This window comes from Pteropus vampyrus, unplaced genomic scaffold, assembly GCF_000151845.1.
Source record: "Pteropus vampyrus isolate Shadow unplaced genomic scaffold, Pvam_2.0 Scaffold10, whole genome shotgun sequence".
Classification (NCBI taxonomy): domain Eukaryota; kingdom Metazoa; phylum Chordata; class Mammalia; order Chiroptera; family Pteropodidae; genus Pteropus; species Pteropus vampyrus.
Genome location: NW_011888791.1, coordinates 14,830,629 through 14,846,587, shown reverse-complemented (window position 1 = coordinate 14,846,587; position 15,959 = coordinate 14,830,629). Strand labels below are relative to the sequence as shown.

The 15,959-nt window shown below is 39.9% G+C and overlaps 1 protein-coding gene across 1 annotated transcript; it reads left to right on the top strand.

Moving 5' to 3' along the window:
* Positions 1-12,107: 12,107 nt before the first annotated feature.
* Positions 12,108-13,905, top strand: INSM2 (INSM transcriptional repressor 2). Its single transcript, XM_011376643.1, has one exon. It carries the CDS (start codon positions 12,194-12,196, stop codon positions 13,874-13,876), a length of 1,683 nt encoding a protein of 560 aa, XP_011374945.1. The 5' UTR covers positions 12,108-12,193; the 3' UTR covers positions 13,877-13,905.
* The last annotated feature ends 2,054 nt before the right edge of the window (positions 13,906-15,959 follow it).

Here is a 15,959-nt window from a genome sequence, read left to right as displayed (position 1 = left end):
GTGAATATGAGTGGTGGCTTAAGGACATGTAGGACTGTGGGACATCATGGAGCCTTTTGCTGATGTTGGAGACAATGAATTTTACAAGTGTGGTTATATGATTTCTTTAGCAGTGCTCAGTGGTCATAGTATAGAAAGGAAAAATTGAAAAATTAATAAAGGGTGTTTTTGCAAAGTGTGATAAAATGACAAGGGTACAAGAGATTTAAGGGTAATGGCAAGATAATGATAGATCATAGGCTAACAGAAAATAAAGTGAACCAGTCACTCATGTAAGTAGTATTTATTGAATCCCTTGTGAGCTGGGTTATAGGAAATTTATTTATTTAACCATTTTTAAGTGTACAGTTCAATGGTACTAACTACATTCGTAATGTGCAGCCATCACCACCATTCATCTCCATAACTCTTTTCATCTTGTAAACTGAAACTCTATACCCATTAAATAATATCTCCCCATTCCCCCACTTCCTAGTCCCTGGCAATCACCGTTTTACTTTCTCTAAGTATGTCTTTTTTTGATTGGCTTATTTCACTTAGCATTATATGTCACATGTTAGAATTTCCTTCCTTCTTAAGGCTGAAAAGTATTCCACTGTATGTATATATCATATTTTGCTTATCCATTCACCCATTGAAAGCAACCAGTTGTGTTGCCTTCATATTTTAGCTATTATGGATAATACTACTATGACCATAGCTATGCAAATATCTCTTTGAAATCATGCTTTCTATTATTTTGTATATATATTCAGAGGTAGAATTTCTGGATCATATGATAATTTTATTTTTAATTTTTTGAGGAACTGTCATACTGGTTTGCAGAGCAAAACATTCTCACCAACAGTGGACAAGGGTTCCAATTTCTCCAAATCTTTTCTGGCTTTTTTTTTTTTTTTTGCTAGCAGCCATGTGCTTACTTGGCCATTTATTTATCATCTTTGGAGAAATGTCTATTCAAGTCTTTTACCCATTTTTGCTTCAGATTGGTTTTGTTGTCGTTAGGTGTTAGGAGTTGTCTATATATTATTGATATTAATCCCTTATGATTTGCACATATTTTCTCCCATTCTGTGGGTTGCCTTTTTATTCTGTTGATAGTATCTTTAATGCACAGAATCTTTTAATTTTCATTAAGTTGGATTTGTCTAGTTTTCCCTTTGTTACTTGTGCCTTTGGTGTCATATTCAGGAAATCATTACCAGATCCAATACTATGAGGCTTTGCCCTATGTTTTCTTTTGAGAGTTTTATAGTTTCAGGTCTACATAAAAGTCTCGGATCCATTTTGAGTTAATTTTTGTGTATGATGTTAGATAGGCTCCAACTTTAATCTTTTGCATGTGGAAATAGTTTTTCAGTACCATTTGTTGAAAAAGACTGTCCTTTTCCAACTGAATAATCTTAACACCCTTGTGAAAAACCATAAATGAAGGAGGCTTTATTCCTGGGCTCTCTATTCTAGTCCACTGTTCTATATGTCTGTCTTTATCAGTAGCATGCTGTTTTGATTATTGTAGCTTTGTAGTAAGTTTTGAAACAAGGAAGTGACAGTCCTCCAGTTTTCTTCTTCTTTTTCAAGATTGTTTTGGTTAGTTAGGATACCTTAAGATTCCAAATGGATTGTAGAATGAGTTTTCCTATTTTTGCAAAAAATGTCAGTGATATTTTGATATTAGGTGCTTTGAATCTATATAGATTGTTTTAGGCAGTATTGACAACAATATTAAATATTCCACTCCATGAACACAGGATCTTTACATTTATTTATGCAATTTTTAATTTCTTTTAGCAATGTTTTACGGTTTTTGTGGTACAAGTTTTTCATCTCTTTAGTTAATTCCCGAATATTATATTCATTTTTGTTGCTATTGTAAATGGAATTGCTTTTTTAAATTTCTATTTGTATTGTTCATTGTTAGTGTACAAAAATGCAACTGATTTTTTGAGTGTTGACTTTGTATCCTTCTACTTTGCTAAATTTGTTTATTAGTTTTAAGTTTTTTTGGTGGAATCTTCAGAGTTTTCTACATATAAGATTGTATCATCTGCAAATTATCTCTATAATTTTATTTTTCCCTCTTCCAATTTGAATGCGTTTTATTTCTCTTTCTTAACCAATTGCTCTGGCTAGGACTTCCAGTACTGTGCTGAATCGAAGTGATAAAAGTGGGCATCCTCGCCTTCATCTCAATCTTATAGAAAAAGCTTCCAATCTTACACTATTAAGAATGATGTTAGGTATGAGTTTTTCATATGTAGTATTTATTATGTTGAGCTAGTTTCCTTCTATCTCTAGTTTGTTGAGTGTTTTTATCATGAAAAGGTGTTGAGTTCTGTCAAATGCTTTTTCTGCATCAGTTGAGATGATCATGTGGTTCTTTTCCTTTGTTCTATGTAATGCGGTGATTACATTAACTTTCATATGCTGAACTATCCTTCATTCCAGGAATAAATCCCACTTGTCATGGTGTGTAATATTTTAATATGCTTCCTAATTTGGTTTGCTAATATTTTGTTGATGAATTTTGCATTAATATGCATAAAGAATATTGGTTTGTAGTTTCCTTTTTTTGTAATGTCTTTTTCTGGCTTTGGTGTGATGACTATGTTTAAAGTCACAAAAGACCAGCTTGATGATATCTATAGAGAACAGGAAACCACAAAAAGTAACATAGCAAGTTTAAATTTGAAAAAAGAACCAGAGTTTTATTGTGATTTTAAATATTTTGACTTTATTTTAAATAAAATTTATAAATAAAATTTTGTAAAATTTATTTATAAAATACAAATATATTTATAAGTAAAGTTTATCAATAAAAATCCAACAAGGTTTTAAGTGTAGATTAGACACCTTAAGATTTAGTAAATCTGAAGATACTTCAAGAGAAATAATTCAGAATGTAGCATGAAGAGGCAAAAAGTGGGGGATATATATGAGAGAGTAAAAGACACAGAAGACATAGTGAGAATGTCTAACTTAGGTTTAGCCAGAGTTCTAGAAGGAGAAGGAGAGGATGAGGTGAGCAATTATTTGAAGAGTTAACTGCTGAGGAATTTCCAAACTGACAAAAGACTTCCAGACACTGATTTTAAGAAGTCTCATTAACCAGACAGCATGATAAATGAAAAGAAAACCATACATTGAAGTAAAATGTCTTAAAACCAAAGACAAAGAACAAATATTAAAAGCAGCCAGAGAAGCAGATAATACTTTCAAATAGGTAACAATATACTGACAGCTGACTTTTCACTTGTAAAAACGGGAAACAGAAGACAGTGAAATGTTATATTCAATGTGCTGAAAGAAAACAATTACAACCTAGCATTCTACAGGTAGATAAAATAAAGACGTTTCAGGTACCCTGGAGCTAAGATATTTTGAAAATCTACAGTGAAGGAACTTTCAAAGTATGTGTTACAGCCAGGACGAAAATAATCCCACATGGAAAGTCTAAGATACAAGAAAGAAGAGCCAAGACAGTGGAAAACATGTGAGTAAATCTAATACATATTAACTGTAAAATTAGAAATCAATCTAAAAGATAAAAAAATAAATATGTCAGACAAATGGAAACACTTCTGAAGATGGCAGATTTAATTCCAAATATAGTAGCAATTACATAAATGTAAAAGGATTAAATGTTCCAGTTAAGTTTGTCTGACTGGTTAAAAACAATCCAACTGCTATTAACAGGAGACACATTTAAAATATAATGATACAGAAAGGTTGAAATTAAAAGGAAAATACATACCTTGCAAACATCAACTGAAAGATCGCTGATGTGTCTAGAAGAAAACATCAGACAAGATAGAATTTAAGTCAGAAGGCATTACTACTGATAAAGAGGGATACTTTATACTGATGAGGTGTTCAGTTAAACAAATAGATATTGCTTTTAATTCATATGCACCTATGACAAAGTCTCAAAATATATAGAACAAAAATTGAGAGGCTATGAAGAGAAATAACATAATTTACCATATTTGTGTGGGAGAGGACATATACCTATATAATACTTGGTATGTACAACTGCAAAATATATATTCCTTTCAAGCAAATGAATGGAATTTATTTCTTAAATCCAAATATATAGATACAGATAAAGATTAGTAAGGCATTTTTTTTTTTTCTCTTAGTCAGGTAGACCACCTTCATTATTGCTCCAGAATATTTGGAACACTCATGCACATTATTCTGTAAGGTAAAATGCTGGTTAGATACTCTCTATCCTTATGAGTTTACAAACACCAAGTACATATATACCTATACTGAGTACCAGTGTGATCCAGCGCTGGAGAGGATATTAGTTCATTTCATTCTTTTATTTCTCAATCTATGATGTAGGTATTGTTTTGCCTAATTTAGAGCTAAATAACTGACACTCAGATTAAGTAAATTTCTAAGATCTCCTTTTTAGTAAATGACAGTGCTAGAATTCAAATCTGTTCTTTTTAAGCAATGAAGCAGCTCCAGAAAATACTTAATCCTTTGAGGCTGGAATAAGGAGGTAGGTATTCTCACAGAAGACTTATAAAATTAGGAAGACGATGTCTTTGTGCAGCATTGACAAAGGTTCGTCTGCAGCATGGAGAGTTGTATATTGAGCCAAAGAAGTGGCTAGTTTGATGAGGCAGAGCTGTCTTAGAAGACAGAGATGGTACTTGATTTGGAATGTGGGAATGGCTGAGGGTAAAGAACTATCATGTACCCAGCATAACAAAAAATAAAATGCCTCTCCATGATGGCATCTTATGCCATTGAAAATCCTTTTCTTCTAGCTCAAGTTCGCTCTTTTCCAATTGCTTATGGTTTCTGAAGTGAATCCCAATGTCAACAGGCAGGCTTTCATGACCATGTGAAAGTCAAGTTGTAAGTCTGTCTACTTACAAATTTTTAGATTGTGTAAGTTATCTATTCCACTGCTTAACCCTGGGAGAAAAACACTCAGAGGATAAGATACAGCTCATCAATAAATTATTTAAATCCATTCAATATTTGAATAATTCGGGCCATACCATCTTCTATCAACTATTTTAATATTCTCCTGGCTGCACTCCCTACCTCAAGTCTCACCCCATTCTCATAACCTTCTTCTCCACATCTTCACTGCAACCCCAGAGCTTTACTCCAATACAGCATTTAGAGTTATTTTTCCAAAGCAAAGATTTGATTATATTATTTAAATGCTTTAGAAAAACCAGTGGCTTCCACCGAATAATACACATGCTCAATTGTAGTGTGGTTATATAATGCTCTTTGCAACCTGGCCTCAACTTATCATTTCAGCCTCAGCTCTTCCACTTCCTGTCATATCTCTTCATCACAGAAACAACAGACTGATGCCCCATTTATAGGGAATACTATGCTGTTGTGCCTACGTGATAAAAACCGGGGCCAGGGAGGTTAAATAACCTAAGTCATACAGCAAGTAAATGGCAGAGCCAGGATTCAAACTCAGGCCTGACTCGAAATCATAGGCTTAATCCAGTTAAACTACATTGTTTTCTGTTTTTTATATGTTTCGCAAATTTTGTTTAACCATATAAAACAATTAATTTTGAGTATATTAAATGTTATGTGTAATTAATGCTGTCTGACATCATAATTGGAAATATAAAATATAAGCCAGTCACATAAATTATTATTTCTGTCAAATTTACAGTTGTCATTAATGTCAATAGTTTTCTTTCACCTCAGACAATAATCATCATCATCATCATCATCATCATCATCATCATCATCATCTTCCATTCATTTAGGGCTCACAATGTGCCATGTACTGTGCTAAGCATTTTACAGACATAATAATAATGATCAAATTACTCCGTGAGATAATTATTTACTATTTCCATTTTGTGTTGAGGAAACCATGGCTACCAAAGACTAAGCTCGTTGTTTAAGATTAAACAGCTCATAGTAGAGCTGGACTTGAACTCAAGACTGTTTCACTTTACAGCCAATATACTATGCCATCTCTCTTTAAAGCTCCTAGATTTAACTTTTCAATAACCTGGACCCTACCCTTCATGCCCTATGCCCGAAATTCCTTGTTTTCCACACATATAGTCTTATGTCATAAGTCTTGTCTTTCCATCTAAGTAGCTGACAAGTTTCTTTCTGCTCCCATTCTCCTGGTTTCCTGGATAACAGTTTAATATAGTAGAAACTCTGGTTATGAGCTAGAGTTTATTTTCCCTGTAGGGAATGGCTTCAGAGGAAGGGAATGGGAGGAATGATGCAAGCCACGGCTTAAGTGGCTGAGGTGGGGAAGAAAAGACCTTCTAAGGGAACACAGTGCACAGAAGGCCATTCTATTCCTCTCATTTTCCTGCACCAAGGTCCCCAAATGCCTGGAACCTGGAGTGCCTTATGACTTTGTCTTCCCTCCTCTGCGCTCAGGCATAAAGTGGGCTCTAGGTCTATAGGTTACAGCAATAAAAAAAGTGATGCTTTTTTGAATCCAGTGGCTCAATTTAGTCATCAATTCATTTATGTGTATGTCAGACATTGTTCTAGATACTGGATGCATGGCTGTGAACAAAACAAAGAATCTATCCTTGCGGACCTTACAGCTTGCTGGGGGACCACAAACAACTAACAAATATGTGGTGACAGATAAGTGCTATGAAGAGAAAGAAGCTGAGCAAAGGGATAGAGAATGATGAAGGGCAATGGTGGGTGTGGGGATGCTCTTTTAGTTAGGGTGGTCAGGTAAGATCTTCCTGAGATAGTATTCTTTGAGTAAAGACCTGAATGAAGTGATGGAAAAAGTCATGAACGTATCGGAAGAAAGAACATCCTGGCAGAATAAACATCTCGAGGTAGAAATGTGCCAGTCATGTCTGAGGAAGATAAGGAGACCAGTCTGTATGGAACAGATCGAGTGGTAGGAGATGTGGTAAGAATAGCCAGGGGCCAATTCAAGCTTTGGATTTTATTCTAAATATGGTGAGAAGTCATTTGAAGAATGACATGATCAGATTTATATTATAGTAGGATCCATCTTGCTGCTGAATGAAGAACATACTATAGCAGGGCAAGAGGGAAAGGAGAGAGACCAAATGGAGTACAGAGGTAGAGAATTTGGGAAGTGTTCAGATTCAGGAAATGCTTCGAAGTGAGAGCTGATAAAATTGCTAATGGATTAAATACAGGGTGTTTGGCTTGAGCCAAAAGGTTTTAGATTTTGGTTTAGGCAGCTAATTGAATGAAGGTGCCATTTACCAAGATGAGGATTAGGTTTAGAAGAGGAAATCAAGATTCATTTTAGATTCATGAGAGACCGTTTGGCTTCCAAGGCCTCTAGTAGCTGCCACTGTGTTGACCTTTTACAGCGGCATGTCTATGTGGAGGTGAGAAAGCAGAAAAATAGAAGAAATAAAGTTATTTCTGAGTTATCGTTCGGATTTTCAAGTGACTAAAAAGTAGGTCAGTAATCTTAGCTTGTCTTTTACTCATGATGATTTTAGGGCAAGAAGTCTCTCTCTCCAACAAATTTCCTGACTGTTATTGTCTCAAATTTTCTGAATTTAAATCAAAGTAATTTATTTCACAATTAGAGATAGCAAGCTTAAAATGCAAATAGCTTGAGAGATGATTCACTGTTTATGAATTTTTATCAAAATAGAACAGATGAAGGTCCTGAGAGTTTGAAAGGGGGAAAAGGATGTCATTAGCAAGAGAAAGGATGTAGATAAAGAAAACAGATTTCACAATCTCGTCAGGGACTGCCCTGGTTATCATAATTTCTAGGTGGGAAAATGGAGAAAGAAGTGTTCACATCTTAAGGATTATCTAGATTTATGCCTGAGTGGAGAGTATCCATCTAACCTGTTTCTCTCCCTTACCTTTCAGCCCCTTTTGTACCTTTTAATCTTTTAATCCTTAGCCTTTTCCCAAAAGTGTTCTTCAGCTGGTAGGCCTGTGGCATAAAAGGAGTGCGTCACCTCTTTTTTAGGGCCAGGGTTTAAACAAGTGACTCAAGAGTTTAAACAAGAGAATGCTGCTTATCAGCGCAACTCCCATTTGATGGTGCATTGTCATTTCTTCAACAGTACCCTGGGGAGGGGCACCACACCAGAAAAGCTTGAAGGCAGCTTTTACAGGATTATTTTTCTGATTATCAGAGTGATACATGCTTGCTGCAAAGAAATTTCAACAAAATGTTAAAAAAAACCCAAAAAACAAAAGACTAAAATTCCTACTAACAGAGGCAACTCCAACAACATTTTGGCATATTTTCTTCTAGTGTTTTATTCATTTTGTTCTTTCATAATCGAGCTCTTTATTTTACATGTAACTTTGCATCCTGCTGTTTTTGCTTAACATTATGGCATACATATTTGTCCATGTTGTTGCATTTTTATGACCACGTAATGGTTTAGCTGCACTCAAGATAGTTTCTGATTTTTTACAGTCATAAATAACACTCTGATAAACAACCTCGTGCATAAATCTTTGCCCTTCTTTTGGATGATTTACTTTAAGAGAAATTGGTGAATTAAAGGGTATACATGTTTTTAAAAGCTCCTGATATACATTGCTAGACTGATTACCAGAAAAGTTGTTATCAATTACACTTGAGGGGAAGGGAGAGAAAGACCTATTGGAACTACTGGGTCTGTCAGAAAATATTTGACAGCAATATTTTAAAAATAATAATGCCTTTTATTTTGAACACACAAAAGAGAGACAGTTGTGTATTGTTATATACTAATTACTATTTGCTCTGTTTCTATAGCGGTAACATAGTACTCAATTGTCAATACATATTAGCCTATAGCAACTAATACAAGTGTTAGAGTATGGAGAATAACAGATGCACTTGTGCAGTTAAACTCAGGAAACTCTCTTTTAATGGAAATTGGATGTTCATTGGATATTGAGGGAATGGTGTGATGAGGAGAGGACTGGTCAGAGAAGGCATTCTCAGGAAGGGAAGGGGATGGAGTGGGAACGAGGTGAGCGATACCCCAGAGGAGGGAGAGCTGCAGATGACTACGCAGCAGCATCCAGTCAGCATCCAGTCTACCCTCACAAGAATGACTCGGGCTGGCAGAGGGCAGCACAGAAGCAAACCCTTGGCAACCGGGGTGATGTCGATGTTTCGCCCAAAGATTTCTGGGTGAATGTCTATAAAATGGTGGTCAGGAATAAAAACAGTTTCAGGCAGGCCAGGCCCTCTCTTACACAAATTCATTTTCCTGAAAATAACAGAGGGTAGTTACTCCCTGAATACTGTGTTTCCGAACTATCACAGAAAGAATACGCAGCAATTATTTGTTGAGTGATTGAGTAGATGTACAAATGGAAGATAGGATGGCTGGAGGGGTGGCTGGACATGTTTGCTATCCAACTAATAACTAGCACATATTCATTCAAAATATATTTATTGCATATCAGTTCTATGTCGGTCACTTCATTAAATATTCCCATATTATAATTGCTCTTTTGACTTTAAGTTCTTTTTTTTTTTTTTCCTAAATCACATTGGTTAAAAAGGGAAGGACTGAGAGGAGGAGGTTCGTATATTTACATTTCCCTTTCTATCTCTGACAGAAAGTTTAGCTATTTTTCCTCATGCAGTTTCAAAACCCAATATCGCTCCCTCGCTTTAAAACTTTAAATGGCTCCCTATGCCTCTCCTATGTAATAAAGTCCAAATTAAATGACCTGGTACTTTATATTCTCATCACAGTCTGACATGCCATGATTTTGCCTTCCACTCTTTTTGTGTGTGAGAGAGATTTTTTCACTGTGGTAAAAATATATATAACAACAGTATCTCTTTTTATAGCTTAAGTGTGCAATTCAGTGGCATCAACTGCATTCACAATGTTGTCCATCACCACTGATTAACACATTTTTCATCACTTCAAAAAGAAATTCTGTAACCATTAAGCTATAAGTTTCCATTCCCCCAGTCCCTGATATCCAATAATCTACTATCTGTATGAATTTGCCTATTCTAGATAGTTCATAAAGTGAAATCTTACATTTGTCCTTTTGTGTCTGTCTCATTTCACTTAGCTCATTTCAAGATTCATCCATGTTGTATGTCTCAACATTTCATTTATTTAATGGCCGAAAAATATTGCCATTTGTATATATCACATTTTGTTTATACATTTATCTGTTGAAGGGCAATAATTTTTTTTTTTCCATCTTTGGGCTACTGAAATATTGCTACAGTAGACACTGGTATATGTGTTTCTGTCCCTGCTTTCAATTCTAGGAGTGCAAATGCTGGTTTAAGTGCTGATTCAGAATATTAATTTTGATTATAAAGTGTCAAGCTTATTTACTTAATTTTGTATAAGTGCACGCCGTTTAATGGAAAACACCATGATGATGTTTTTCAAACTGTGGGTCCTAATCTATTAATAAGTTAGAAAATTCATTTGCTGTGATCAGCATTTAAAAAAAAGAAAATAGAATTGACTAGAAAAACAAGAATGCATTTAACCTAGTTAAGGGTGTTATTTTGTGAATCTTTTGTTTCAGTTGTGTGTGTGTACTGTAAAATATATTTCTGATTGTGAAATGTGATCAGAAACAAATAGTTCGAAGCCACTGGTGTAGTGGAAAGACTGAGCTTTGGAATTAGCGAGAACTCTGTTTGAATCTGGACTCTGGGTGACTTTGGCCAGTTATCTAACTTCTCTATGGCTCAATCCCCCCATCGAAAAGGGAGAGTAATAATATCTCCTCTTGTTTTGCATGCACGTGTATGAAAAGATTAGCTATTACTTAAGTAGAATGCCTAAAATATAGTCAATGATTAACAAATATACGATTACTTCCAAATCTGCTTAAAAATAATGCTCTCCCTGTAAAAACACTTTATTTGCTAGAAGGAAGACAATATGTGTTACCAATTATTAGAGCTGTTAGGCTATAACCTACTATAAAAACACATTGCTCAGTCTGTTTCTCCAATTTGGTATTGTAAGGAAACTTGAACACAGCTCTTTCCCTTTCTTATTCTCACATTGCACTTATGTCTATATTATGGATTTTGGCACTTTATTATACATCCGTCATATATTTTCTAATTATTTCATAGTTTGGCTAGTATTACAAACTTTCAGATCTCTTCTGGTGTGTAAAACAGTCTTTGGGCACATTGAAGAGTGCTGGTCTATAGCACACCTTTTGCAAGGTATCATGTGTACGTAAGGGGAAGCAGACAGAATCTTGATTCCACCAGTATTTCTCATTCTATCTACTCCATGCTAAAGAGGTCAGTTAGGCACTAAGTCATGTCTCTGGGTAGTACAAGTGGAAGGTGTGAATAGAGAAACCACTTTATCTGAGGACAGTTGAAAATTAGATTTTACTTTTCCCTCCCTACTCCTATTCCCATCAGGGAGGGGTTATTTATAAGCCCTGAGGACCAGGGCCTAGAAACCTGCCGGCGTCTTGAGCTCCAGAGGCTTGCCAGCACGCACGATCTCCCCACACTGAGAGCCCTTCTTCCCAGATGAATTCTCATAGTATCACAGACGCATACAGTCTCGATCGATACTGGATGGCGGACGTGCTCCCACCGTCAAGTGTAGGCACAGAGCGGCGGATTTAGCCACCCTGCCGCTCTGTTGCAGCTTCTCATCATCTCAATACCGGCAGAGGACGTTAACCCGTTACCCGGCTGACACCCATCCGGTCGCCTCCCCGGCCCCCGCTGCCCCTTCCTCTCCTCTGCTTCCACGCCTGGGGCAGCAAGGTCTGGGCTGCAAGGAGGGCACTGGTAGGTGGCCTCTCAGCCCGGGTCCCGGGACAATCCCTGGAGGCTGCTGAGACGGGGAATGCTGAGCTTCCTCACACGCCGGCCCTTACCTTATTGTGTCTTCATAGGTGGTCAGCGGGGGAAAGCACAGCCAGCAGCCCCTAAGCTAGCTGCCTGGGCTGCAGGGAGGCCGCGGCGAGCCAGATTGGGGCGCATTCCGCGGTCCGCCCGTGGGCCCAGGAGAGCCCTGCAGGGTAAAAGCCCCGCCTCCGGCGCCCGCTCCCACTCCTGATTGGCGGGTCTAGCCTAAAGGCGCCGGCGGTCCCCCGGCCTGTGTCTCAGCTATAAAGACCACGGATGCATGAAGGCTGCAGCGAGGCTCCGGTAGCTGCGGTGCTCGCCAGCTCTCAGCCCCCGTGGCATCCCCACTACTCTTAACCTCCGAGGGCTCCCGACTCCACCATGCCAAGGGGGTTCCTGGTGAAGCGAACTAAACGAACAGGCAGCTCCTACAGAGTGCGTCTAGCCGAGCGGGTCTTCCCTCTGCTGGATCCCCAGGGTGCGCTGCCCTTCCCCAAGGAGGCTTCCAGTGCCCCCCAGCCTGGTGCGGAGCGGGCAGCATCCCCTACCCCGGAGGAGCCCGGAGAGGGGCTGGAGGAGGAGTCTGCCCGGGAACCATTGGGGTCGCCTTGTCAGGAGGCTGGAGTGAGCCCGGGGGCGGGCGGGCGGGAAGACACAGAGTGGAGGGTGGACGGCAGAGGGGGTCCTGGGCCCAGCCCCAGCCCCAGCCCTGCGAAGCCGGTGGGTGCGGAGCTACGCCGGGCGTTCCTGGAGCGCTGCCTCAGTTCGCCTGTCTCCGCTGAGTCCTTTCCCGGGGGCGCCGCCGCTGTGGCCGCTTTCTCCTGCTCAGTGGCGCCAGCAGCCGCACCAACCTCGGGGGAACAGTTCCTGCTGCCGCTCCGGGCGCCGTTCCCAGAGCCCGCGCTCCATCCAGACCCCGCGCCCCTTTCGGCCACCCTGCATGGCCTGAAGCGGCCGGCTGCCGGCGAGCGCCGCGCCAAGGCACCTCTGGGCTGCGTGTCTGGACCCGCGGCCGCGGGAGTCAAGAAGCCAAAGGCCATGAGGAAGTTGAGCTTCGCCGATGAAGTGACCACGTCCCCTGTCCTGGGCCTGAAGATCAAGGAGGAGGAGCCCGGAGCCCCATCCCGGGGTCTTGGTGGCAGCCGAACACCGCTGGGGGAGTTCATCTGCCAGTTGTGCAAGGAGCAGTATGCGGACCCCTTCGCTCTGGCTCAGCATCGCTGCTCCCGCATCGTACGCGTAGAGTACCGCTGCCCCGAGTGCGACAAGGTCTTCAGCTGCCCGGCAAACCTCGCCTCCCATCGCCGATGGCACAAGCCGCGTCCCGCAGCGGCAAACCCTGCCACAGTCTCCTCAACTGACGGGAAGATGCCTTCGTCCTCCATGGATTCCGGGGCTGTTGTATCTTTCCTGGCAGAGGGGAAGGAGAACAGCGGGGCAGAGCGGACTGAGGATCAGCACCTGCAGCCCAGGGACAGCTCCGGGGCGGAGCAGCACCCAGACAGCGCCCTACCCCAGGGCCTCCAGGTGTTGTCCCACCTCGAGGCAACGCTGCCTCGGGTCCCTTACACAGAGGGGTTGTTGGGGCGCCGGGTGCCTGGGCCCAGCAGTGCCAGTGGTGTCGGGGGTCCCGAGATCTTCGTGTGCCCCTATTGCCACAAAAAGTTCCGTCGCCAAGCCTATCTGCGCAAGCACCTGGGCACTCACGAGGCGGGCTCGAGCCGCGTGCTTGCCTCGGGCTTTAGCTCCGAACGCGGTGCCCCACTGGCCTTCGCTTGCCCGCTGTGCGGAGCGCACTTCCCGTCTGCAGACATCAGGGACAAGCACCGGCTGTGGCACGCTGTCCGCGAGGAGCTGCTCCTTCCCGCTTTAGCCGGGGCTACCCCCGAAGCGCCGAGCCCAGGCAGGGCATCTGACGGGAGTGCTCAGCAAATTTTCTCCTGCAAGCACTGCCCGTCCACCTTTTTTAGCTCCCCGGGGCTGACCCGGCACATCAATAAGTGCCATCCCTCAGAAAGTCGGCAGGTACTGCTGCTGCAGATGCCACTGCGGCCGGGCTGTTGAGGGCCGAGAGACGGGGAAGATTGCTGAGGTTGGCCTTGGAGGAAAGAGATATGGGAATTTGTGGGTCTTTTCTTCAGCTTGCGAGTTTACCTTAGTTCCTTCTATGTTTTCTCTCCTGAAAGTCTCAGTAGTCAATGTTCCGCCAGAGGAGCGGACAGCGAAATGTAAAATCTCTGTAGAACAGGTATGTATATGGTGTAAACATTCGCGGCCAAGGACTGTCAGCTTTAAATCCTTTTCACTTTCCCCAAGAAAATAGGATTCTCCCCATCCCCAAACTCTGGAGACCCTAATGAATCCTATATGATTTGTAATTCCTATGGAAAGTCGCAGTGAATGTGTGCATGTCTCAATGTCTACAAAGGATTCTAGCTATCAAAAGGGGTGGTCATTAATGATTTTTTCCCCCTTGCCATCACAGGCACCTATGTAGTTTGTCTCAAAAGGGTCAGATTATCTTGCATTGTATATTCTGTGAATTAAAAGTTATGTGATCGGTGCCAAACTTCCCCGGGGAGGGGGTGGGGAGGAGGAGATTCAAGAACTGTGTCTGTAGGCAGGAAATTGTAAGAGGAAGTTTGCGCTTTTGGGGGATGTGGGGATCTTCTTCTTCTTTTTAAAATAATATTAGTCCATTTTTAAGTTAGTGTTTGGAGGTGGGAAGGGTACTATTTTACAGGAAGGTGTTGAAACCCCCTCCCCCTCCAATATTTTCACCTTTAGCTGTTCTGCCTAGTATTCAGGAAGAGATGCTTTAAACCTTTAAAAAATAATAGCTTTTTAGAAATATAGAACTCATTTCCTGAAGTTTGACTGTTTTAGTAGGGTTTCATCCAAACTGTTTAATGTTTCTCTCGTAAACTCATACTATGTATTATATACGAAACTATGTTCAGCTTAAGGAAGATGTTAATACCTATAATCCACTATGGAACTGAATGGCAATTCATTCAATATTCATTATTTTCTTTTCAGCAACCTGTTTTAGAATTTCTTTTTGTAAACCACATTCAGTGTACCTTTTGTACCCATGCCCTAATAGCCAGAGTTTGGGACACTGGCTGAGTATTGCTTGACAGATAGCCCGTATTTGTAAGATGCTTACCACCAAATAAATATACATAGCTGGTGCTTTGTGTTCTGTGTTTGTCTTAAGAATCCCATTGAACACAGCCTATTTTTCAAAACCACATTTCTTATCTCCTCAAAGCCAGTATCCTACTTTAGAATCCTAGCGACTCATTTAGACAGACTACAGACAGAAGTCATATTTTGTAAATGAATGTAATGGTGTGGAAATGCAATAGGAAAATTTCCTTTGAAGTATGGCCGCACAGACTGAGCTCCAAAAGGCAAAGAATATGCACTGTTTTTTAAAGCTAAAGATACTTTATCATTCTAAAATGTCAACAGAAAATAAATTTAAAAAGTTTTTTTAAAAAGCTGATAAATAGTATTATCTGATGAAACAAAAATCATGTTAACTGTGCTAGTTAATTTCACTATTTCAAGTTGGTATTTTTACTCCATTTTGTAACATCATCAATCCATTAGTTGTTCATTTAAAAAAAAAATGAAAGCACTATAGAAATGTAAGCAGTTATTTTGATTTTCTTTTGTAATTCACCTTGGTTCTGGAAAACTGTTTATATTGTTCCCAGGGCCATTTGCTTATCTTTTACATAAGCTTTGAAAGAAATTTATTTTCTACATAGTTTCATAGATATTTATTTTTATAAGAAAATAAAACAAGTGCACAGGTTTTAGAAACTGCCTATAAAAATTTTGTCCCTAAATGTATATTATAAAACAAAGTGAAATTTAAGAATCAAAGAAGCATGAGGCTGAGATAAATTAATGCTTTATCCAAGTGCACTGGGTGAAGTTTCTGGCCAGCCCTTATGAAGGTGTAAAATTTCCTACATTTTTAATAACTGTGGTAGGGTCTCTGAGAAATAAGTTGGAGTTTTATCCTGAGAATTAAAATTTATTTTTCACGATTAAGATAAACTAGGGTTATGCTTTACATCTATTAGTCATATAGCCCTGCTTATTAAGTCTGCAAATATATGAGACAAAACAC

Excerpts from the sequence above, each read along its gene's own strand:
- INSM2 (XM_011376643.1), top strand. The coding sequence starts at position 12,194 with ATGCCAAGGGGGTTCCTGGTGAAGCGAACTAAACGAACAGGCAGCTCC.